The following is a 25,806-nucleotide window of genomic DNA, read 5'->3' on the forward strand; positions in this document are numbered from 1 at the left end:
TGCAATGGTGACTCTGCAGGAGACGTTCCCTTCTCCTCCTTCTTGCATACAGTTGGAAGAGAGAAGAGAAAGGGCCAGAACCCAGGGGGGGGTGTGTGTGGAGGGATCCAAATTGGGACCACAGCAGGGAACAAAGTGCTCAAGCCCCCTCCCCTCCCCATGCTGACCTCCCTCCCAATCCAGACAACTGCCTTTCACGCTGGCTATTTCGGAAAGAAAGGTCTTTTTATTCAATGGCAAACTACATGATTAACCACAATGTGTAGTTTGGCCCATTCAAACACAGAGGAAGGGTTGATTTACAAAGTATCCCTAGGACAGCAGTTATCAAAAACATTTCTAAGGACCACTTGAAAATGGCTGGGGGTCTTGGTGAACTATTCCACAAATGTTTTCTTCCACAAATCAAATTGCCTACTTAACTCACGCATAACTTGCAGCCTTAACACCTCAGTCCGGGATGGTCCAGGGATGCTGCTCAAAAGTGCTCCTTGAAGAACTGGAATTTGAACTGCTCGCAATGAGCTTTGATGACTTTGGCAAGAGCTGGAGAGCCGCAGAAGAAGACATGGACCTTCCCTTTGTTTTCTTTTGCTAGTTTCTGAAAGAGCTGGGGGTACCAGGAAGAGATGCAAGACAGAAATCTAACAACTCTCTTTTCAAGCTTCAGAAGAAGGTGCTGGCCTCGCCTTGGGCTCCCCAGATACATCTCAAATGCATTTTTTTAAAAAATGCATTTTTATTCTGCCCTTCCTCCAAAGGTTCTGCCCGCACCCATTTATTTTCACAACAATTCTGTGGAGTCAGTTAGGCTGAGGCTGCCTGGCCCAAGGGAACCCACTGAGCTGGCTGAACTACTGACCTAGAATCTGTTCTTAAAAAGCAGCTCACACCACAGCCATAAGGATGCTTGGGAATCGGTCTTCCCAGCCCGGTGCCATTCAGCTGTTTTGGTGTCAGGGACTGGTGGGAGCTGCAGCTCAAATATGTACATGGGGCACCGGGTTTTTTTGGGGGGGGGGCTGTTGTAAATTATGTGAAAAGTAGCTTTGTGAAGTCTACCTTGTTCCAATCTGGGCGCCCCGGCTGGGTTCTTGTCTTGAGGCCCGTGATGGAGTCTTTCTTCTCCTTTTTGGCTAGGAGATCTAACGCCATCTGCAGGCCGATAGCCTTCATGTCATTCTTGCCAAGCGCAGAGGTCATGTACAAGTGCATCTCCAAGAAGCGGTCTGCGCATCAGAAGGAACATGGAAATATATCTGAAGCGGGGGGTTGGGGGTTCAGGGGTTTGTGACCCTCACCTCAACCCACCAGCTGCACAGGAACAGAGGAAACTGCTTTATACGGACTGAGAACCTTGGGTCCATATAGCTCAGTATTGTCTACACTGACTGGCAGCAGTGGCTCTCCAGGGATTCAGGAAATCTCTCCCAGCCCTACCTGGAGACGTCACTGGGGACTGCAAAGCAGGGGCTCTTCTACTGAGCTATAGCCCCTTCCCATCTTTGGCTCTCATGAGATGTGGCTCTACACAGGCATGGCAACATATATGTGCATAAACCTCCTCCACATAAGAGGTGGGCGAGGTCCTGGTAATAATAATAATAATAATAATAATAATAATAATAATAATAATAATTACCCTGCCCATCTGGCTGGGTTTCCCCAGCCACTCTGGGCAGCTTCCAACAGAATATTTAAAACACGATAAAACATCAAACATTAAAAACTTCCCTAAACAGGGCTACCTTCAGATGTCTTCTAAAAGTCAGGTAGTTGTTTAATTTCCTTGACATCTGGTGGGAGGGCGTTCCACAGGGCGGGCACCACGACCGAGAAGGCCCTTTGCCTGGTTCCCTGTAGCCTTACTTCTCGCAGTGAGGAACTGCCAGAAGGCCCTCGGAGCTGGACCTCAGTGTCCGGGCTGAACCATGAGAGTGGAGACGCTCCTTTGGGTATACTGGGCTGAGGCTGTTTAGGGCTTTAAAGGTCAGCACCAACACTTTGAATTGTGCTCGGAAACGTACTGGGAGCCAATGAAGGTCTTTCAGGACCAATGTTATATGGTCTCGGCAGCCGCTCCCAGTCACCAGTCTAGCTGCCGCATTCTGGGTCACCTTCAAAGGTAGCCCCACATAGAACGCATTGCAGTAGTCCAAGCAGGAGATAACTAGAGCATGCACCACTCTGGTTGGCCGAGGATCTTACCGCATGTGGAGAAGTTCTGCGCTGGTACATTGGTACACACACAGAGCGCCACCTTCTCATGCATGCTGAACATGCTGGTGGCATGGTTGCCAGGAGCATTGGTGGTGGCAGGCAGTGGGCATACCTTGCACAGCCCCCCCCCCCCAATGATCCATCACACATTTCTTTGAAATCATATTGAGAGGTCAACTGAAACATGGTATTTTGCATGTGTGGTTTGTTTGTTTTTTTACATTAATTTCAATAAGGAAAAGCCTGGATGTTAGAATGGAGAAATTCTGTGTTTTGAGCCAGTTCAGGTTTTCTGGCACCCCAGAAGGTTTGTGTGTGAGAGAGGGGGGGGGAGGGAGGGAGGGGGGGAGAAGAGATAAAGGGTGCTGGGGAGGGTTAGAATGGTTCATGTGTGAATTCAGTCCAGTTTTCTCATCAAAATATATCCAACCCACAGTTTAAGTTTGGAAGCCTCAGGGGGGCATCATTCTGGTTCATCCTCTTGAGGATGCTGTTCAGTTTGGGTCACAGTTAAACAAAGGCAAGGACAAAAAATGGTCACCTACTGCTAGGGTCTTCTTCAGCCTGATTGATTTCCAGCTCAGTCAGCAGGCTTACAAACCATTCAAATGATTTTTGGTCTCTGTTGATCCAGATAAAGTCAACCTAAAGACAAGAAGGTTTTACTTACTGCTACTGCTGTTCATTGCTTTTGTAGGAAAAAAATGCTTTTCTGCACAAACGTCCAAGCCACAGCTGAGGACGCCACCTCACCTTCAGGAGTTTCATGTTTTCCTGGCTAGAAGAGGTTTGCTTTCGCATACGGTGTCTAGAAAGAAAGAAAGAAAAATTATAGGGTATCTTTTGAGGTGAGCAGAGAATTGTCAGCCTTTCTTAGCAGCTGGCATTAACAAATACAACCAGGAATGGCTGTTGCTTATTACTTGGAAAGTTCAATGGCGATTTTTTAAAAGTTGCAACCATTTTTAAAAGTTGCGTGTATTGGTTTACAAGAAGTAGACAAGGTTTCGAATCATACTACCTTTCTGACAGTAGACCAGGGGTGGGAAACCTCAGGCTGGGAGAGGGTTTGGGGCGGGATGCAGACCTCCAAGAACCAAAGGCAGGTCTCTCTATTTATCCATGAAGATTCTCAGTAAGCCACACTTCCTCCCCAGAGCTACACTTCCTGAATGTTTAGGGAAGGCTGGAATGTGTCCTTGACCTGCGATAATCCCTCTCTTACCTGGATGAAGACTGTAGAGATGCATCATCTGTGGTGACCTCTGGCATTTTTGTGGCTGGAATTTAGTCTGCTGTACAAAGGTTCAGACACACCCACTTTTGCCCTGACCCTCGGGAGGTACCCATGCGAGAATACAGCTCTCAGACTGAAAAGGTTTCCTCACCCTTGCAGAAGATGTTGATCAAATAAAAGATTGCACATTCTAAAACTAGTTTAGGAAACAGGGGGGAAATGCAGGTTCTGCAACTTTGACAAAAGAATTGGTTCTAATCTGCAGCAGACCAACCTGAACATGATGCTTTGCAAAATGGAGGCAAAGGGTGTAATCCCAATTCCTGCTCCTATTAGAACAGCATGCTCTGATGTGAAGATCCTTCGAGTGGGAGTCCCATAAGGACCATCGATGTAACACTAGGGAGATAACGGCACAACACTGATTTGATCCTGTTCGTGGTAAATCTGGCTTGTTATGTTACGATTTGTCCTCGGGGACCGCAGAGGAGTTAACTAAGCTTTCAGTGAACAATCTTCATAGTTATAAGGAAGAATTCACAACTGTGGGAGTTCAGAACCCTGGCCTGCATTTGGGCCTGGCTTGCCTAGGGATTCGCTACCCCTGCCATTGCCGCTAGCTGCCACTGTCCCTCCCTTCTGGGATGCCTCTTTGTGGCCATCGCTTTTCCTGTTGGTTGCTGTCTTGCTGCCAACTTTTCTCTTGGAAGGGCTTCTTCTCTGCATGATCCCAGCCCATCAGGGATTGTGTAACGAACATGATGTCACCGCAGCACCAGATATAGCCTATTTAGATTTGGCTACGTGACAGAACGGAGGGCAAGCAAAGCTTTCGCTTTCCTCTCACTCTGAGAGAGAGATTTAAACTGCATCAAAAGTAAGGGGACATCTTTATAAGAGGGGGAACGTTGTCCCAAAGCCCACTCCCACATTTTAGCTTAGCATCACCTGACACACGCTAAGACAAACTGTGGTGTTGGAGGTGCTAATATGCTTCTGTCTCTGCCCAGGGCACATTCCCACCTTTTTTTTTCTTCAAGTGCCTGCCTGCCCCTTTATTAAACCTTACAAAATCTGACTTCTGTACTCAGCTACTTGATACAACCTGAGCTTTCTCCTGATACCTGGTTGCCCCCTCCTGCACCCCCCCCCAATGTCTCTGGGGAAGGGATGCTTCTAAACTCTGTACAGAACCTGGCCTGCTTGTGGGTGCTCAAGGCATTTCATAGAGCAGCAGCAGATCTTACCTTGATGTTACAGAGTCTCTGATTCTCACTAAGCCTGCCAGGAATCTGTTAACAAATATGTTCTTGTTAGCAAAAGGTCCACCATGTCCCATTAGAAAAAAGAGCCCTATTTAGGGGTGGATGGCACTGTAAATTATTGTTTCTTTTGCTTTCTCATTTTTCCCTATCTCTTTTTAAAAAAAAATTTATTTAACAAAGAATAAGGAAACTATATATATATATATATATATAGACAGAAAAAGCACACCAATATACCCTGCCAGTTCACAGTGTTCCCTAATGACTGTGCAAGTTTCCTTAAGAGGCCAATTTACCTGTAAGTTTGAAACCAGCACTCTGCAAGGAGAGATGAAAGAAGCTGAACTTTTTTCATTCAGAAACAGAGGAATAGAGCTGTGAGTTTAGTGCTATATGATGCTGGCCTGGAAGCACAGGGGAACTGGTGAATATTTTCATGTCTGTCTTAGGAGTCTGTTTGCTTCTGCTCTGTTCTCCTTGCACATTTGTCAAGATTCAAGGAAGCACCTAAGCCTCACTCCTGAAGGAAACTAAACCCTTCAGCACAGCCTCTGGATTCCTTGCCATATAGCAAGAGCTGAAGTATGCCTTTCTGTGGGGGAGAGGGGCAGATCTATCAAGGATGGAATGTACACATATTTGCCAGGAGAAGCCAGACCTTTCCTCTTCTGGGTTGTGTGTTCCCCTCCTTGCACTGGCTGGCTGCTCCGACACTCGCAGTCTCCCAGCTGGGATGCCTGATGGGCATGTAAGATAAGATCTCAACCATCTCATCGGAACTGCTGGCCACAGGCTGGTCCAGGTCAGAGGAGCCAAAGAGACATTTCTGGAACAAAAGTTCATGGTGAGCTGCAGGATCTGACCTGCAGCCTTCTTGGCCTTGGCCTTGCTTCAGCTCTGTGTTGCTGTCCACAAGTTGACAAGGGCTGGGTGAGTCAGTGATGGGTTGTGCTCAGTATTCTGCCCACACAAATTGTAATCCCCCTCCGCACAAAAGACCTTGCTCCATACGGAAATGATTTCTCTATGCAATGAATGTCCAAACATGCCCAGAGCCTCAGCTTTGCCTCTACCCCCACTCCATAACCCCCAGTACTGTGTTCATCCAGTGCAATGCCAAAGAATTTAACTTAGAATCAACCCATTAAGATTTTTTAAATGCCATAGAAGACCCCTCAATCATGGTTACTGAGTTGTTGTTGTTTTAATCGCAAACCTGCACCCATTTCTGGGACCTGTTCTTCTTCTTTGCCTTTGCCTTTCTGTCCAGCCATTCGGACCTGTGGTCATGACACTCCTGTTGATTCCAGAAGTATTCATATAGCCTGTTGGTCCACTGTCCCAGGGACCGTATATGCAGCCAGATGGTCCCTTTGGAGAGAAAGCAGAAGGTTACCCAGTGAGGAACACAAGCATCCTTAGCCGTCCTCGTTAAACTGAGCCAAGAGCCAGGAGGTAACCCACCTCATAGCAAGAAGTGGATCAAGGCCACCTTTCCCAAATTAAGAGGCAGGAACTCATCACTTACTTAGAGCCGCCTCAAGGATGAGGTGGCAAGGTTTGGGTGGGCTGGAGACACCAGAAAAGGGATTATACCTGAAACGTCCTGAGCCTGATCTGAGCTTTGCAAGCCTTTTGGAATATTGCAAACTTGATTTTGAAAAGAGTAGGAACAGGACCAACGTTAATTTCATAACACATACAAACCAATGGGAATATCAAGCCTAGGTCACAAGAAGGGGATTAGGGAGAGAAGTGACTTTATCAATATTTCTGCAGAGAGAAATCTATCGCAGCATTGATGTGGGTTGCTTCAATAGATCTGTACAGCCCTGAGTTGCTGCTCTGGGACAATAGCATGGGACTCTTTCTTCCTGGCATGACAGACAGTGGGACCAGATGAATTATATATCAAGGTTTTTACACCCTTTACGCCATCCTTTGCCAACCTGATACCCTCCAGATGTTTTCGACTATAGCTTCTGGCAGTGCTGGTTGGGACTGATAGGAGGACTTGGCATAAGTGCTGGTTTTAATCTATAAAGCCTTAAATGGCTCAGGACTGCAATACCTCAAGGACCACCTCTTTCCATAGGAACCTACCCAGACCCTAGGATCATCTCCTGAGGCCCTCCTTCATGCGCTGCCTCCTCGAGAGGTCCGGAGGGTGGCAACACAGGCCTTCTCTGCAGTGGCTCCCGGTCTTTGGAATGCTCTCTCCAGGGAAGTTCGCCTGGCACCTTCATTGTACACCTTTAGGGTCCAGGCAAAAACGTTCCTTTTCAACCAGGCACTTGGTTGATCCAATTTACATCCTATGCCCTTTAAAAATGTGGGGGGTTTTTGTGTGGATGGGTACTGGGTTGCTGTTTTAATTTTTATTAAGTATTGTGTGGTTTTATATCTTGATTTTATTTTGTGAACCGCCCTGAGACCCCTGGGTATAGGGCAGCATATAAATTTATTAAATAAGAAGAAGAAGAAGAACACAAGAATAGCCTGGCTGCTGGATCAAGCCGGTGGATCCATCTAGTCCAATGCTTTGTCCTCACAGTGGCCAACCAGGTGCCTCAATGGGAAACTTGCATGCAGGACCTGCGTACAACCGTTCCCACGACACCTGCAGGGCACCAGGTTGGTGTGGGCTGTTTGATGCCCTTGCCTTTAAACCCCAGCCCAGGCTGCTTTCCGGCTGGCTTGGGATCTACCTGGTTGCTCTGGAGCACTGCTGATGGTGAATGGATGCCATTCATACTTGGCTATGACTGGGATATTCAGGTACACGTAGTCACCAGGTTTGTAGTGGAAAAATGGAGGTCTCTTGATCACCAGATGAGTCACCTGGATCAAAAAGAGCAAGATAGTGCACATGTGAAGAGGGGAAATGCCGTCACTAAGGCAACATCTTGTTTGCCTATTGACCTGGAATCACAATGCCCAGCTCATATGAGGCTTCCAGATGGTCACTATTTAGCGGGTTGGGATTCTGTCGCATGCCAGCAAATTCAGGTTGCACAATGAGGCTGCGCATGTTCTATGCATTCCAAGTGCATGACTCCCCCTCAAAGAATCCTGGGAGCTGTAGCTTGCAAAGGGTGCTGGGAATTGTAGCTCCGTGAGGAGTAAACTGCAATTGCCAGCATTCTCTGGGAGAAGTCATGTGCTTTAAATGTATGGTATGCATACAGCCTTACAGTGGATTTGGTGCTCTTGCACAGCAAATCCATTTTAAAATAATTCTATTCAGAATGATTGTTATTATGAGGAACAATTGAGGGAGTTAGGTATGTTTAGCCTGGAGAAGAGAAGGATGAGAGGTGATATGAGTGCCCTCTTCAGATATCTGAACAGACATTCACATGAAAGATGGAGCAAGCTTGTTTTCTCCTGCTCGACAAGGTACAACCTGACCATAAATGAGATTCTGATTAAACCTTAGAAATAACTTTCTGACGGTAATAGCTGTTTGACAGTGAAATGTACTACCTTGGAAGGGGGTGAACTCTCCTTCATTTGAGGATTTTAATTTTTTTTTTTAATAAATAATTTTTATTAATTTTCCAACATATTTATCACATATTTTCTCTTTTGGACTTCCTTTCAGCCTCTCTAACAATCATCCATTATTCATTTTTTTAATTACACATTTCCTAATTTTTATATTGCAATTTATATACCTTCACCCTCTTATTTTTCTTCAACACAATATTCCTCATTTGAGGATTTTAAACAGAGGATGGATGGCCACCTGTCAGGGATTCTTTAGCTGTGATTCCTGCTTTGCAGAGGGTTGGACTAGATGACCCTTGGAGTCCATTCCAACTCTGCAATTCTAGGGTGCTATGAATTTCTGGGGTAAGGAATTTGATGTTAAAAATGCACAGAAAACTCTGGATTGACACAACATCCTATAACCTCCCTGCAACAAATCAGAATGCTTTCTAAGCTCGGGAAATCAAATCAGATGCTTAAGCTACCTCACTTCCACTTCTACTCTGTTCGGAAAATCAGGTATTTTCACACATTTCCCCTTTTAATTCATCATTGTTTGGGAAGCAAACCTTTGAGGGCAAGAGGTTGATTTCCACTATGTACAGTCCTCCAACGTGTGACATGGCAACACCAAAGATCTTCTCTAAGAGGAAAAGAAATCCAGGCACCACAAACCACTTCCAAAAATTAGGACCGTGGACAATTAGCAAAGCCCAAATGAAGATGTAAGAAAGGTGAGTCCAGTAGAAGACCTGCTGGTGACAAAGAAGGGCATCTTACTTATTCAAGAGAGCAAGGAGGTGTTTTGAACGATTAAGGGCTTGTCTACACTTCTGCTTGTCCCACCACTTCCCCCTGGTAAAACCCGCTGTGTCCCACTGAATCGGTTCAAACGACAATAGTATTTTTCTGTGGATTGAAGTTTCCACTGAACAAGTGGAAATGTGGATGAGCCCGAAGTTAAAATTGGACGAAGAGCACATCAATAATTTAAAATAAGCAAAGCTCAAAAGAGATCACTGACGCTTGGGAATTACTTGACTCGCAAGGCAAATGACGTAAGCAACAGGAAGGAGGAGGAAGTCAAGCACATCACCTCAAAATGGCCACCCTTGCGGACGAAAGTACTAGAGCACACCAGCATAAGGGCGATGAGGAGCTGCAGCATGAGGCCCGTGAGGGAGGCAGTTCCATAAATCCAGCCAATCCCAGGCTGGGTGGTGAAGAGGTATTCCCAAAGCTGATAAGTGCCTTTGGTCTGAGACATTCTCACTACAGGGGAGAGAGAAAGACCTCCACTAAGAGAATTCAAGTCGTGCAGTGGACTAGCACCGCAATAACGGCATTCTGTACATTTCCGAGCACAATTCAGTGTTGGTGCTGACCTTTCAAGCCCTAAACAGCCTCGGTCCAGTATATCTGAAGGAGCGTCTCCACCCCCATCATTCTACCCAGACACTGAGGTCCGGTGCCGAGGGCCTTCTGGTGGTTCCCTCACTGCGAGAAGCCACGTTACAGGGAACCAGGCAGAGGGCCTTCTCGGTAGTGGCACCCGCCCTGTGGAATGCCCTCCCACCAGATGTCAAAGAGAACAACAACCACAGACTTTTAGAAGACATCTGAAGGCAGCACTGTTTAGGGAAGCTTTTAATGTTTTAATGTTTGATGCATTACTGTATATTTTGTTGGAAGCCGCCCAGAGTGGCTGGGGAAGCCCAGCCAGATGGGTGGGGTATAAATAATAAATTATTATTATATGAAGATGATGGTGATGATGATATGAACCATTAGGCTCTAAGACAACCTTGTATCATCCAGATGAGAGTTGGACTACAACTCCCATAAGCCCCTGGCATGTTGGAGCAGACGGTATGTCTGTTTGTGTAGGCAGGGAATGTAGGAAGTGCACACACTTTCTTCAAGCAAATAGCACTTTTTGTATGTGAACATCCTGATCCATTCTGCCCACATCAAAGCATGTGAGCAAGGAGAAAGATGTTGGAGAAGGACCAGAGCATGCATCTTTTAGACCTTTAAACAATTCGATTTTAAACAACTGTCTAGGTATGCACTAAAGCACATTTTTATTTAACTGCTATGGCACAGTTGCTTCAAAAACTTTAAAACAGATGTTTCAAAGAGTTTTAGAGCAACTTGGAGGACTGGAGTGGGCGAACGAGATGATAAAATGGTACCGTCCAGAAACACCAGAGGAGGCAGCCTTTAGAAACAACACACAATGATACATTAATGTATGCAAAAAACCCCACACATTTCTGATTTACGCACTATTGCGTGTGAATATTTCAGTTTTTAAAAATAGGTGTTTTAGCGCAAATTAAAATCCTGATAAAGGACAAAAAAGCAACCTGCTGATAAAATAACACCATGGGCAAAGGTAGTAGTTCAAGTGTGCCTATGTGGATATGCATGGCAATAGGCATCGCTGCACATGTAAAAACCACACTTCTTTTTAAAAAAAGGGGGGGGGGGAGATTAGTGCTAAGTCATTTACACCTGTGGAGATTGTGCTATTGGACTCTTTAAAAAAGTCAATTTTTCTGCAGCCTAAAAAAAGATGCAAGCACCACAGGGAAAACACAGGAGAGCAGCCCATGGGTGGCTAAAATCATTGTTCTCCTTATGTCTTTAGGGTGGAGGTGGAAAGTTCACAGAGCCACCCCCCACCCCGGCCTACCTGTTACTTCAAAGGAGGCATGGTAGGATTGAAAGGCTGTATAAAAATATTTAAAATAAATAATTAGAAAACTGTCACTTACCAAAGTTGGCCACATGGGCCCCTGTGTGAACCGCTGTTAGAACCGCCACTGCATAGCCCATTAGCTGGTGCAGAATGACATTCTGGTCTAGAGGCAGAAGTCTGGCTACCCAGGTAGCCCGTAACCAGGTCAAACATCGGCGCAACATCAGCACCTTCAAGGGGTGAGAAAATAGCTGTAGAAGTTAGCTGAAGAGCCACATGTTTGCACCAGGCATGCTTCTAAAAGGACAGTGCTCCACAAGCATATGAAATGGATTTATACTGAGCCAAAAGTTTAGTCCTTCTAGCTGAGGCTTCCTCAACTTCGGCCCTCTAGATGTTTTTGGCCTACAGCTCCCATGATCCCTAGCTAGCAGGACCAGTGGTCAGAAATGATGGGAATTGTAGTCTTGAAACATCTGGAGGGCCGAGGTTGAGGAAGCCTGTTCTAGCTGTATAGCCTGACTGGTTGTGGCTCTTTGCAGCATCAGGGATACTGCTTGCAGGGCTTTTTTTCTAGAAAAAGAGGTGACAGAACTTGTTGAGCTTCTTTTAGGGGGGCACCCACCACAGTACCACCACCCTACGCCACAGCAATTGCTGTGCCACCCCCGCAAACAGCCTCCATCGCGCAACACAAAGTGGTATGCCAAAGTGCCGCAAAGCTACAGAGGTGATAGGTAAAGGTAAAGGGACCCCTGACCATTAGGTCCAGTTGTGACTGACTCTGGGATTGCGGCGCTCATCTCGCTTTACTGGCCGAGGGAGCCGGCATACAGCTTCCGGGTCATGTGGCCAGCATGACTAAGCCGCTTCTGGCGAACCAGAGCAGCGCACAGAAACACCGTTTACCTTCCCGCAGCAGTGGTACCTATTTATCTACTTGCACTTTGACGTGCTTTTGAACTGCTAGGTTGGCAGGAGCAGGGACCGAGCAATGGGAGCTCACCCCATTGCAGGGATTCGAACCGCCAACCTTCTGATCGGCAAGCCCTAGGCTCTGTGGTTAACCCACAGCGCCACCCGCGTCCCTAATCGCAGAGGTGATGCAACGCACCAAAGAGGTGACAAAACTCAATTCTGGTGAGTTCCGGCTGAAAAAAAAAGCCCATGTGCTTTCCCAGCCAATTAGAGATGCCAGGGAATTGAATCTATGCATGCAAAGCTTGTGTTCCACTTCTTGGCTATGAGCATCTTCCAGAGCCCGGACAAAATCAAGGATAGTTGCCAAGGATGCTTGTGAATTGGGCATTGTCAGACACAGAATGCTGGGTAGGCAAATCTATTTATTTCAAACATTCATAGCACACCTAAGCAGCAAGGGGTGAGATTTGACAACAGAAATCAATAAGGGGCCTGCAACAAAGTGCTCCTTTCCACAGTTCTGGTGGTGGTGGTATGGAATGGAGTATCATGGTGATGAGCCAGCCATGCCCTTCTCCAAGACACTCCTTTGCATCCCCCAACCTTTTCTTCTTTTGTTTTTGTTTTTCCAACTAACACTCAACTTATTGAGTATCTTCAGTCCTCAATGGGTTAAAAAAATCTTTTAAAGACTTCTTGTACTTTTGTAAACCTTGAGGTTCCCCTTCCCCCAGGCATGGCCAATATTGCCTTCCTGTTTCACAGTAGCCCTACTGTGGCTCAGATCTTGCTGATACTCACCACCTGACTTACTTATTGGAGGTTGTGGGTTTTTAATTAGCCTTAGAGGAGCAGCATAGAATACAAACAGAGAGAATTAACTTGTTCTTGCTCTGTCTTTTCGCCGGACCTCTGCTCTGACCCACCACGGCCACTTCGGTACGCTTAACACATTCACTACATAATGAATACATTGCATTACTCACCACTATAAACGCACAGTTGAAGTTCAGGCACTGACCGCAACCTTTGGCCAACATGATCCAGGGGCCAGAGTCAACATGCTTCAAGGCCGCAAAGGTGAAGAGGATGATGTTCATGCACAGGTAGCTGCCCAGGAAGAGAAGCTTGCTCCTGTTGTTATGCCAATAGGCTGGGCGCAGGTAGCGTGGCGCGTGACTCTTCCTGAGAGCAGTGGGGGGCTTTAACCAGCTTGCAGCACTGCGAGAGGGGAGGGAGAGACCCAGAGATAAGAGACCATGAAGCGTGTCATATAAAATAATAATGATGATGATGATGATGATGATGATGATTAATACCCTGCCCATCTGGTTGGGTTTCCCCAGCCACTCTGGGTGGCTCCCAATAGAATATTAAAAACACAATAAATACATCAAACATTAAAAACCTTCCTAAACAGGACTGCCTTCAGATGTTTTCCAAAAGTCAGGTAGTTGTTTATTTCCTTAACATCTGATAGCCACTACCAAGAAGGCCCTCTCCCTGGTTTTAGGGGGTGAAACTTAATTTTTGCAAATTTCTTCAGCGAGCGGTCTTAAAAATATTGTTTGGGGTGTGAGGAATACAAATCTGCTATTATTGATGTGACTGGACAACATGCAGCTTGGTAAGTCTACGTCTGATGAATAAGCACATAAACTGCTTTCTGAAAACTAAATAATCTTAAACCTGCCTTCTGAAAATGTCAGGTAATCCTTAATAATATAATACTATTGAATACTACTACTACTACTAATATATAACATATCTGCAAGTACTTGGCAATCTTTTTTTTAAAAGGCTTCTGTGCAATTTTTCACACATCTTACTTACCAAGCAGAACTAAATTATATTGATTTAAGCAAAACATCTTTTGAGTTCCCAAGTTATTTTTGGAATTTGAAAGCTGGAAAATTCAACACACCTTAATGAAGCATACACCTTCCAGCGGAGCAATACTCAGCAGTTCACAAAAGTTTCAGGAGAGCATCTCTCCCCGATGCACATATCATACTGCAAACAGTTGCTCTTTTAATCGCTCACTAGAACGTAAGCCTTGCTTTCAACTCATGAATGCAAATAGAGCTCTCAGGACTCTATAAACCACAAGTGAAACCTTAATTGAACTGAGTTTTCTTTCTTTCTTTCTTTTTGGGAGGGGGCCTCTTAGGTTTACTTTGTAAATATTTTTCAGTGTCTACAAACCTTGGGGTTCTCAGTAGACCTGTTTGGGCTACATAGCTTGCATAACCCTGAGCTCATCAGCAGTATACTGTATATTGTTATACAGTGACAGCTGCTGCCTACTGGGGCTGGTGGGATAAAAGATGGGACAGAGGGCAGGACTGGAAACCACAGGAGGAGAGAGGGCTCTTGCGCTCGGATCCTGCTTGCAGGTTTCCCACAGGCATCTGGTTGATCGCTGTGAGAGTCAGGATGCTGGATCCAACAGGCTTTTCTAGGTTTCTAAATATACCAAGAAATAGACCTGATATTGGGTGGGAAAAATTAATGTTCACATAATCCTCCTTCTACCACAACGTTTTGCTTTCCCACAGGCTCTTTAGAGGGGACACCTGAGAACATTCTCCCCTCTGTTTACAAGCACATGACTCCCTCCACCCCAAGAATTCCAAGAACTGTAGTTTACCCTCTCAGAAGCTATACTTCCCAGCATCCTTAACAAACTACAGTTCCCAGGATTCTTTGGGGAAAGCCATGTGCTTTCAACGTATGGTGTGACACAACCACTGTTATTGAGTTGTTTTCTTCAACCTCCCAGGATGACTGGTTGCCATTTGGGGGTTAGAAAATACAGTGGTACCTCAGGTTACAGACACTTCAGGTTACAGACTCCGCTAACCCAGAAATAGTACCTCGGGTTAAGAACTTTGCTTCAGGATGACAACAGAAATCGTGCATTGGCGGCATGGCAGCAGCGGGAGGCCCCATTAGCTAAAGTGGTACCTCAGGTTAAGGACAGTTTCAGGTTAAGAATGGACATCCAGAACGAATTAAGTTCTTAACCCGAGGTACCACTGTAGTTTCTCCCAGGGGCAGATTGGCAGGTGAACTAGAAAAGCACAGAGGGAAATGTACTTTCCCACATAGCATGGGGCTTGGCTCACTCGCACGAGTTGTCTGCAGCTGCTGTTCTGAAAGCTTTGTTACACAGTGCAGCTGAACTGTGGCTTACTGGAAACAAGATTATGTGGGCTGACTTGAAGAATGGCCAGTGGGTGAATGTTTCTGCCTTGGGTGAGGCAATATGTATTCAAATACAGTGGTGCCTCGCAAGACGAAATTAATTCGTTCTGCGAGTTTTTTCGTCTTGCAAATTTTTCGTCTTGCGAAGCACGGTTTCCCAAAGTCTTCAAAATCACCAAAGTCTTCAAAAACCTCAAAAAAGGCTACCACACCGTGTGCTATGAGTTGCTCCTCGAAGTCAAGTCGCAACTGCACCTCTTCAAGCAATGCACCCTGGGTATTAACGTTTTTAAGAAAAAGGAAACAAACTTGCAAGACGTTTTCGTTTTTCGTCTTGCGAAGCAAGCCCATAGGGAAATTCGTCTTGTGAAGCAACTCAAAAAATGAAAAACTCTTTCGTCTTGCGAGTTTTTCGTCTTGCGAGGCATTCGTCTTGCGAGGTACCACTGTACTGGAGCATGATCGCTCGGGGGTCTGGCTTCTGTGAACAGCATGTGCTTCTAGCCTCAGTGATCACACAGAGCCACCTGCTGGTTCACTCGAGTACCAGAGGACTGCTATCACATATGGAAATTTCAGAAGATGGAGGATTTGCTCAATAGACCCTCTTACTGCAGCCTGTCGTGCCTCTTTTAGACTAGAGAAGCCATTGTGTGATGCCCAGGGATCGCTTGACAAGTAAAGCACCAAACAGCAGACCCCAGATTTGGCATGACTTAGTCCTTGCCACATGCTCAAAGCAAAGAAAAGTCCATTGGACTTTGTCTAAGCCCTGTGGAATTCTCAAATAAAGCAATAGGTAAAGGTTGGTTCTGCCTTGGCTCCTCTCTGGAACTGACATTCTTCGCTTCCAGATGTAGGCTTTATTGTATTTCAGGCAGATATTTCAGATTCAGCTTTTCCACGTGTGTGATCAGTTGGCTCACGAGCTTCCACACATTCCTGTTTCTTTAACCGTGACGTTCACTGCTGTTTTGTCATTTGCCATCCACAGAACGGAAGATGGTAGAACATGCTCTACAGGGAGCTGGCTTCAGGCACCAGGTCCATTGGCAGACCAGCTCTGTGCTACAAATATGTCTGCAAATGTGACATGAAAGCTGGCAACATCAACACTGCCTTGTGGGCATCCTTTGTGGATGACTGCAGTGCCTGGAGACAGATCATGCATCCTCAGCAGTGAGCAGAGGAGGAATGACTGCTGGGAGGAGCAGAGAGAGAAGAAATGTCACAGTGCCTCTGCAGCAGCAAACCCAGATGCCTTCATCTGCCCCAGTTGCAACAAAACATGTCTCTCCCATATTGGTCTCTATAGCCACAGGACTGCCATGTTCCAGTGCAGCCCAGCCGGGGTTGGGTCCCAGTTGCCTTAAGCAGGATTGCAGGTGTACTGCGGTCTGGACAAACCAAGGTCAAGCAGTTTAGGTCCAAAATATGATCCAGGGGCCAGGGCAGGCAGCAGTCTAACATTTAGCATGACAGGGAGTTTAGGCATGGTATAAAGAGAAGGAACTAGACTCAGGAGCAAGGAGCCAGAGACCTGTGTTGCTTCCAGCAACTAGAAGGCTCAAGAGGATGACCTTACATACTTTGGCATCCTAGACATCACCCTGGCAGCTACTTCTGGGCCCATAGATGCATGCTATGCCATTGCACTTTCGCTTGGAACTAGAGCTTTTGGTGCCGCCATTCTCCTCTTACAGCTCCAGCAGGTATCAACCAGAGGACCCCTATAGGGGAACCTGCCTGCTCCTCAAGGTCATTGACCTGTGGGGTGTCTGGTTTGTCTTCCGATGACTCCACATCTGGCACCAGGTCACAGATAGGCATGACACTGCTTTGGAAAAAGAAACTGACACGGAGGCTATAGCTCAGAGAAGCGATTCATTGCTAATTTCCCTCCGGCTCTCTCTCAGGAGCCAACAACAAAACAGGCTGAACCTGCAAGGACAAAACACTCAAATCGTGATGCTGAGAATCCATGATAAATGGGACTTGCTTATGAGTAAGCAAAGGACCCGTCTTGGCCACATGAGAGGATACTGCTAGATAATATGGCACTATACTGAGTTTTAATTTTGGTTCTGGTTAATTGCAGAAAAGCAACACCCCAGCAGCGCTAGAGGGCTCCAACATGGAAGCAGCTAGAGACAAAGATACAGCCCTTCTCTTTTTCCAAAGGGAGTTTTCTCCTTCCGATCACTGATCCTTTGTGAATTCCAGAGGGACAGCTGCTCTAGTTTTTTTCCTGCAACCAAATCAGCGAGAGAGACTTGGGGCACCTTTAAAAGATGGGAACCGATTTATTGTGGCATCTTTCGCTGGGCAGAACCCACAGCCAATAACATCTGACGAAACAGGCTCTCATCCATGAAAGCTTCTGCGGGAATAAATGCGTTAATCTTTAGGGTGCCACAAGATGCTTTGGCTGTTTTTCATCTGCTAAGGAAACCGAAATCCTCTCTGCCCCAGTGTTGCAAGCCGCAGCAGATTTCCACTGCAATGACAGCTGACAGCAGAGGCAGCAGGCTCAAGAGTTCCAATTACGCGGAGCTGAAACATAGCAGGGGAATGCAGCTCATCCCCAAGAGAATGCAGGCAGCTGCGGCTGAGGGAAAAGGGTGCAACTTTCCTTCAAAGAGGCTCCCAGAGCGAGTTTCTTAGCCTAGCAAGCAAGCAGGGGTGGGTAATTATTTCTAAACCCCAGGTGCTGCTGGCAAGAACATTTCAAGGTGTCAAAGGGGAAAATATTTCTCAGGCTGCCAATGAAAATGACCTGTCTAGGCTGAGTCAATGGTTCAAAGTAGCCTTCCCCAACATGGTGCCCTCCAGCTGCTTGCAGCTACAACTCTCATGAGACCAGCCACCCAGCCTGCAGAGATGGCAACTGAAACCTGACACCACCACCTTCTTTCTGCTTCTGCTGCTGCTTCTGTTTCTGCTGCTGGTATTTCCCAGGCTCTTTGGCCCAAGCTTTTCGTCTGATGGGTGCACAACTTTCTAATGTTAGAGAAATTAAGAAAAGCGAGGTGTGTCACGCCCTGCCCCAGCATAATTTTAGGCAGTTGGTAAAAAAAAAAAGTTCCTGGTTTAAGAAAGCCTTCAGATAACATTTTTCTCTTTCTCTTATTTCTCTTTGATGTTTGTTTGGGATGGCTGTTTTGGAATTTGTTACAGGAGTTTTGGTGTTTTGTGTTACTGTTTTAATCTCATGCTGGGTGTTTTAATGGGGATTCTTATATATGTCAATATCATTGTGTTGGCTGGATTTGTTACCGGCCTCGAGTTTCTTTTGAAAATTAGGCGGGATGTAAATTTAAAAAAATAAAAAATAAGAAAGTGTTGGTTTGATGGGATGGATCCTCCTGTAAGTGGCAGAAAGAATTGTAAGACAGAACTGAGGATGAGGGAGCCCCGGTGCCGCCTTACTGCTGCTGGAGGACAGTGAAGCAGCATTTTCAAGGGGTAATTTGGGGTTACAGGATACAGAGAGGGTTAGGACAGTCTTCCCCAACCTGGTGCTCTCCAGCTGTTTTAATGCCACAACTCCCATGGACCCCAGCCAGCATGACTGTATGATGCTGGGAGTGGTGGGAATTGTCCAAAACATCTGGAGGGCATTAGGTGGGTTGAGAAAAGTTGGATTAGGAGGTGGAAGAGAAAATACCTTATGGTTAAGTTCTCCATGACCTCTGGGAAGCGCTCCAGTTCCTCCCTGAGCTCCTCAAAGGTGATGGACCCGCTGTTGTCAGAGTCAGCCGACTCGAAAAGGGCTAACGTGAGGTCATCTAACTTCTTCTCTGGCAAAGATATTGAACTCTCCTTCAGGCATGACTCCAAGACCGTGCGCAATTCTTCAGGTTCAATGGACCCACTGCCTACAGTGGAAGAGGATCTCCAGTCGGCATCAAATAAATTAATCTGCAACAGGCCAGATTTAAGGCAGTTGGAGCCTCTAGGTTGGATTACCGCAACACAGGCCCATGCAGAGCTTGTCTGAGGCCCAGAAAGGCATGGGGTGTTCTCGTTTTTCTTGCTTCCCTTTCCTTCCTGTTGCTGCCTGTTCACCTGTTGTTCAACAGCGATTCTCCTGTTGTTTCAGGAGAAGCAGTGGTGTGAATGGGCAGTAGTGACAAAGGCAAGCCCAACAACGACACACACACACAAATATGAAATCACTTCTAACTATAATATTCTTGCCTCTAAAAAAACCCCTGAGGACTTTTCATAACCATTATTTTATGCACTGAAGAAACAACCAACACAATGGATTTGGACATGCTGGGCTAGCCTTGTAAATGCTCCAACATATTTCATAGCCCACAATTTGATACAATTTCTGAAGACTTATTTCAGGATACAGTGAGATGCAATCAAGTTATGCTGGCACTAAAACAGAAATAAAGTTCTGCACCAAAATAAAAGGTACATTTATGTCTGTTACAAAAACATTACTGATCTGATAAGAAAACATTGCTGTAGTCATTTACCATTCCATGTGAATGGACCAAGCCAGGAGCACTGGTAGTTATTGCCCTAAAGTGCCAATGCAGAGCAGAACAATGATCTTGTTTTGACAAAATGCAAGTGAACAAGGGTGCTGTTTTGGAATTTTACCGTCCACATCATAAACTTGGAAGAGGAACCGTAGTTTGTCTGTTTCACTTCCATGTACCAGCAGCTTCAAGGCCTCCAGCAGCTCGTCCAAACTGATGGTGCCGCTTCCATCCAAGTCAAACAAAGCAAAGAAACGCTCAGCGAAAAAGGACTATAGAAGAGGGCGAAAATGTTTGCAAAGTCAACTGGGGGGCGGGGGTTAATCCAGGAGTGGAAATCAGACACACACACCCTCCAATTTCTCACTAGTCTTTATTTAGACCTTGCTTCAATATTGCGGGAATAGAAGCAATTGAGTACTTGAAATATTAATGAACTGGGGACTTTCAGATAAAGGGAGATCTGGCTGTTTATTAAAAATAGGTTCTGAAAAACGGGGCCCCCACTCTGACCTAACCCCAAATCCCCCAATCTTCAACATTCCCTTACTTTTTCAGTCCCTACTGATGTCAGCATTCTCCCCCTGCCCTGCTGATTTTGCTCTTCAGCACCCTCCTTCTCTGCCCATGACCTCCTAGTCTCCATCAGCCACCCTTCTTCTGCACACCATTCCCAATTAAGCATCTCCAGGTACGCATGCACAAATCTAAATGTACAAATTCCCTCCCAAAGAAGGGGCGAAGCCAAATATCTTTATAATATTTCCTCACACATGGGCCATTATAAGCAAAAACATCGTTGCATTTTCACAATCCTCAGCCCAGTTGGGTTTCCTACCCCATTTGACAAAACTTGCCTCCTTCACCTTGAGAGCAGCTTTGAATTCTTCCAGGTCAATCTCTTTATCTTCTCCGGCGATACTTTCAAACTGTTTGGCTACCCACTCGAGCCACTTTGTGTCATCATCTAAGTTCATGGTGCTAAGAAATTGGAAACCAGCAGGACCTTTAATTTTTTTTTTTATATGCAGTCAACTTTGGGCTAATGGTTAAGATTTCTGATCTGAACTTTGCATTGTTAAAGATAGTTTTCATAATGTGAAGGAACCATCTCAGGTATGGCGGAACATGTTAGTTTAGGGGGACAGTCATTCAGTGTTTTGTGAGCATTTACGTAGATATTGCACCCTAGTGACATCAAAGATCTCAAGGTTTTATTGCCAGAAAGTATAGTAGGCAGAAAATATGAATGGCATCCACAGGCTGGTAAAAACAGAATAGTAAACTAAACATACTCTGAAATCTGCTTTGAGGGGAGTTGTGGCCCTTCATTTGTACCTGGAGTGCTTTCCTGGAAGTCATACCTATCTCAAGAGACTGAGAAGATTGCTTCTCCTTTTACCAGGTTGATGACTTTCATCAAGAGAGGTGGGGAGAGCGGGATCCTGCTTGTTCTCATTGGCCTCTCCACACCTTTTGATACACTGACCACGGTATCTTTCTGGAGTGGCTCTGAGATGTGGAGGTTGGGGGCACTGTATTGCAGTGGTTCTTCTCCTAACTTCAAGGCAGTTTTTTTCCAGAAAGCTGTTATGAGGGGATATTGCTTAGTGCCATGGGAATTGGAAGGAGCAGGCCAGTAGGTTGGTGATATTCCTAGATGCAACATTGTCACTAGTGGCTCAGGTGGACTTGGTGGCTTATTTGTAGCTCTGCCTGGTTTGCCATCTATGTCCCCTTTTGGACAGCAATTATTTGGCCATGGCACTCCATGCTCTGGTAGGTTACAGACTGAATTATTGGGATGTACTCTACGTGGGGCTGCCCTCGAAGGTGAATCAGAAACTTCAACTGAGCCAAAATGCAGCCACCAACGAATTCCATTTAGAACTCATGTAATTTCTGTTCAAAAAAAGCTGCACCAGTTCCTTGGCTCAGTTCAAGTTGCTCACATGAGTGCTTAAAGCCCCATGGACTTAAAAGTGGATGCCACATTTGGTGAACTTCACAAGTCTTCTCTTACAGATCTGAACTCTTTTGTTACTTTCAGTGAGTGATGCTAGTGCCAAATCACACTATTTGGTGCCTTATCTGTGAGCGACTAAACAAACACACAATCTTCTTGCTTGGCACTGTGATAGCTAAGAGAAGCAGCTGTATTATTACCTATTGCATAGATTTGAGCCAACCAATTTGGTTAAACCTCTGCCTGTTTGTTTAAGTATCAAGAGTCTCATCTCATGACAAATTTTTCTTCTGCATTATCCTCAGCTTGAGATTGGCTATTTATTGCTGCATTATATTTAAAATGCAGCTGATTGTGATGACACCTGTCTTTTCTTTACATTAATTAAAGTACCTAACCTTTGCAAAATTGGATCATGTCCACACAACCTGAGTCATGCTGTGCCTTTATTTTCTAGCTGTCAGAAACACACACGAAAATATGTCCCATTCATGTCACAGCCTTTTTACTCATCTTTGAACAGAATCCTGCTTGTAAAGCAACAGATGATGGGTGAGCTTGTGACACCAAAGTTGGAGGTGGGTTGCTATGGGAATGTCAAAACCAGGTAACAGCAAGGAAGCTACTTATATTTTTCTCTTTTTGATGCAGAAAAGATGCTATAATGTGTGAGAGAGCTAAGCTGCCTGTTTTGGAAGGTAAAGCCCAGCCTGAAGGAGAAATTGTATATGTGTATTTTACTTAACCAGATTAGGAGCCACCAGTGGTATAATATGGCAAGTCTTGATTTGTTGTGGCATGAGAGAAGCAGGTTTACTGTCATGAAATGCACTGAGTAGTCGGTCTGGGCCTCAATGTAACCTACCTTGGAAGATTGCTGTGTCTATAAGAATTATAGCTCTGTGCACACTGAAAAACACTGCAGAAATATGTGCACACATTCACCCTTAGCTGCTCTCTTTTTGTCAGACTGTAATTTGATGGAAATCATATTAGTCAGGGGAGGACTGTTACCATGAATGCCATTTAATCCAGTATCATTGACTTAAGTCTCAAATAAGTTTGTTCTCTTTCAGCTGAGCATGACTGTTAACTCTCACGGCCAAGTAAGGATCCAGTTCCCTTGGCAAAAATAACCACCATCCTTAAACATCATGAAATGAGATTTTCATGATGTACCTCACCCAAATCACAGGACGGGTAGGGACCAAAGGGTCATTTAATTTAACCTCCTTGCCCAGAGGAAGGACAATTCATTCATCAGCACACACATCCTTGCGTCATATTTATCTAGCAATTCACATGATGATATACATCAAAGCAGAGAGCATAGAGACCATAAAAACGAGTAACTCCAGAAGACTCATGCAAGCTAGTCAAGCCACACACTTCAGGGATAGACAAAAAAAGCTGTGTGTTACCTGCAACGTCTGTCCCAGAGACTTCTTTGTCTAGCTCCTCAGACTTCTTTCCCCTCCCAGCAGTTTACAGAATCGCTTGCACTTTCTAACTCAGTATAAAAAAAGATGCAACCTAGTGTACCATAGGAGATCCTATGGTACAAAAAGTATTTTTAAACATACTTGGATAATGAAAATGCCATTTGTTAAGATGCAACATTTAGTATCTTCTTTGCTGATGAACAGTCGTCAGACTGCACTCTGAACAAGACAGAGAAGGCTGCTCTAATTTAAGCAACAACCCAGAAACAGGTGTTGATGACTAGCTGTATGCAGAAACAAAAGCATAATGACTAGCCTCTTCTTGTCCATGAAACCTTTTGTAAGTAGGACAAACTGTAACCTATTTAAATCTATTTGTTTCCACTATTCATTGGAGTAACAAAGGAGAAAGAATTTAAACAATCAGAATTCCACATGATCATAGACTTTTTTGGGGGGAGAGGGATCATATAGCTCTTCCATTACTGCCAGTAATATTTCATTCTTCTGGAATTTTATTGCCTTTGCGCTATATTTTGTTAGTTTTCATATCCTCCTTCCACTCTTGTCTACCATCTTCATATAACGCACAGTTCTTACAGGGATTTTTGCTGAAAGATGTAGCAATGACCACTAGCAACATTATTTAGAAACGAAACGAAACTATGAGGCCAATCCACAGAGACTGGATCTATCAATGACTCTTGGATAGTAAAGCTAAAAAATGGAACCTACATCTATAGAGGAAAAATACCTCACTTCCAAACACAAGGGGCAAGCAACAAGAAATGGTCATTACCAGCAAAAACACTTGTGAGCTTCCTGGCTTATCTGGTCACTGCTAGATCAGGGTGCTGGACTACATGGACCTTGTCTGATCCATTGAGAAAACTCTTTTTATGGGGGGCCACCAGGGGGTGCATTGGAAGATGGCCGACAATAACATCTCTCCGACCCACACGAGGTAATTAAGAGGCTGATATGGGAGTATGCAGCCTCCCTTGCCCCCCAAGGGAATGGGGGGCACTGCCTTGCTTGCTGTGTCCATAATTCACCCCCGGATTCGAAGGAAGGGGCTGAGGGCACTAGGCACGAAGCCCTCGGGTGGGGGTCGGCTCTCCCGGACGCTGTCTCTGATCGCGCACTGGTTTGCATCAGCTCGAAATATATAATTGGAAAAAGAAGCAAATGCACATACTTCAAGCGAAGATTGGGAGTAAAGACTGCTGATTAATGGGATCTCTGTGATGTGGAGCGACGGGCTGGACAATAAATTAAGTGAAGACTCATCATTAAAAGATCGGCATGTCGGAGCGAAATGGAAAGGGGGGGGAGGAAAAAACTTTTCTTTTTTTGTCTTATGTGAGTACCCAATAACACTCCCCACCAGAGAGAAAGAATTGTTGCAAATTACTAATCACAAACAGGAGATTAAGAACTGTGTGGAAATGAATTACTGATCAAAGAGAGGGCTGGTGGGAATCATCGGGAATGGAAAGAAAGCTTTGTGACGCAGTTACAAATGGAGATTCGTTAAGACAGGCCTGCCCACAGGAGGACGAGGGGGAGGAGGACCATGGTCATCGGAATGTGAATGTATGGTTATCGGAATGTGAATTTGACCTGGCAGGGCCCCCTGAGATACAGATTGGCAGGCCTGTGGAAATCAACGGACAGACTGTGGGAATGTTCTTTACGGAGGTGTGGAAATGGCATCTGTCCTTTATGTGATATGGCTCTTGGAGAGTGTAAAATCCACACAGGATATGTTTGTTTTCAACCCGCTTGTGAAGATTATCAGAGATCACAAAGAAAGGAATATATGATAACAACAAGAAGATGAGGAAAATAACAAAGAGACTATCTGGACAGAACTGGACAGAACTGTGTAATTAAAGCAGCAGCAAGAGTGATGTTTGGATCCCTTTCGGAGCTCAAAGTATGGGTACCCCCAACAAAATTTTAAAAATTTGGCTGTATAATTTGGAACTAATGTGATTTGGAATTAATGTGATTTGATTGGTCTGTTAATAAAAATTATTTTTTTAAAAAGAGAGAAAACTCTTTTTATATCACCACCACCACACTGCTATGGTGACCTCTGAAGGCAAGAAGTGCCTTATATTGTGCTGCTGCTGTTGTTATTATCATCATTACCTGCCTTTTCTCCTGTTGGGACTCAAGGTGGCTTACAACTAGAATAAAGGTAAAGGTAAAGGGACCCCTGACCATTAGGTCCAGTCGTGACCGACTCTGGGGTTGCAGCGCTCATCTCGCTTTATTGGCCGAGGGAGTCGCCGTACAGCTTCCGGGTCATGTGGCCAGCATGACTAAGCCGATTCTGGCGAAGCAGAGCAGTGCACGGAAACACCGTTTACCTTCCCGCTGGAAATCTACTTGGACTTTGATGTGCTTTTGAACTGCTAGGTTGGCAGGAGCAGGGACCGAGCAACAGGAGCTCACCCCGTTGCGGGGATTCGAACCGCTAACCTTCTGATCGGCAAGTCCTAGGCTCTGTGGTTTAACCTACAGCGCCACCCGTGTCCCTACAACTAGAATAGAAACAGCTTAAAAACATGTTAAAAAGCAATCAATTAAACATGCACAGGAATGCACTGTAAAACATTATTTTAGACATGGGAGGGAAAAGGACATTTAAAAGAAGTACATATACTCCTTTCTCTGGTGAAAACCAGCTTCTGTAATAACCTTGTGCCTTAACTCAGTTGGTCCCTTGAATAACCTTTCACATTAAACCTTAACTGGTGACTTAAATTATCTTAAATATAAACTCACACTCCACAGTGAGTATCCTGAATATCAATTCAAACTGAGGATGAAAAATGAAAACAAAAA

At 45.1% G+C, this 25,806-nt stretch overlaps 1 protein-coding gene across 4 annotated transcripts; it reads right to left on the bottom strand.

The window, feature by feature from the left end:
• Nucleotides 1-204: 204 nt before the first annotated feature.
• Nucleotides 205-23,311, bottom strand: LOC308462511 (NADPH oxidase 5-like). 4 transcript variants are annotated; one of them, XM_080980192.1, is made up of 17 exons: nucleotides 22,930-23,287; nucleotides 20,409-20,523; nucleotides 19,664-19,814; nucleotides 18,714-18,924; nucleotides 12,826-13,060; nucleotides 10,995-11,148; nucleotides 9,311-9,486; nucleotides 8,784-8,966; nucleotides 7,431-7,563; nucleotides 5,939-6,093; nucleotides 5,381-5,548; nucleotides 4,705-4,749; nucleotides 3,732-3,856; nucleotides 2,974-3,028; nucleotides 2,766-2,865; nucleotides 1,063-1,229; nucleotides 205-610 (listed from the first exon to the last, which is right to left on the bottom strand). In XM_080980192.1, the coding sequence occupies exons 2-17, from the start codon at nucleotides 20,517-20,519 to the stop codon at nucleotides 479-481; spliced, it is 2,301 nt and encodes a 766-aa protein (XP_080836318.1). In that variant the 5' UTR covers nucleotides 20,520-20,523; nucleotides 22,930-23,287; the 3' UTR covers nucleotides 205-478. The 4 variants fall into 4 exon arrangements, with proteins under 4 accessions (XP_080836318.1, XP_080836316.1, XP_080836317.1 ...); XM_080980190.1 differs by having other exon boundaries at nucleotides 20,400-20,523; XM_080980191.1 differs by lacking the exon at nucleotides 22,930-23,287 and having other exon boundaries at nucleotides 20,400-21,109.
• Nucleotides 23,312-25,806: the final 2,495 nt, after the last annotated feature.

Source organism: Podarcis pityusensis (assembly GCF_964106645.2).
Source record: "Podarcis pityusensis genome assembly, chromosome: 14".
NCBI classification, from domain to species: domain Eukaryota; kingdom Metazoa; phylum Chordata; class Lepidosauria; order Squamata; family Lacertidae; genus Podarcis; species Podarcis pityusensis.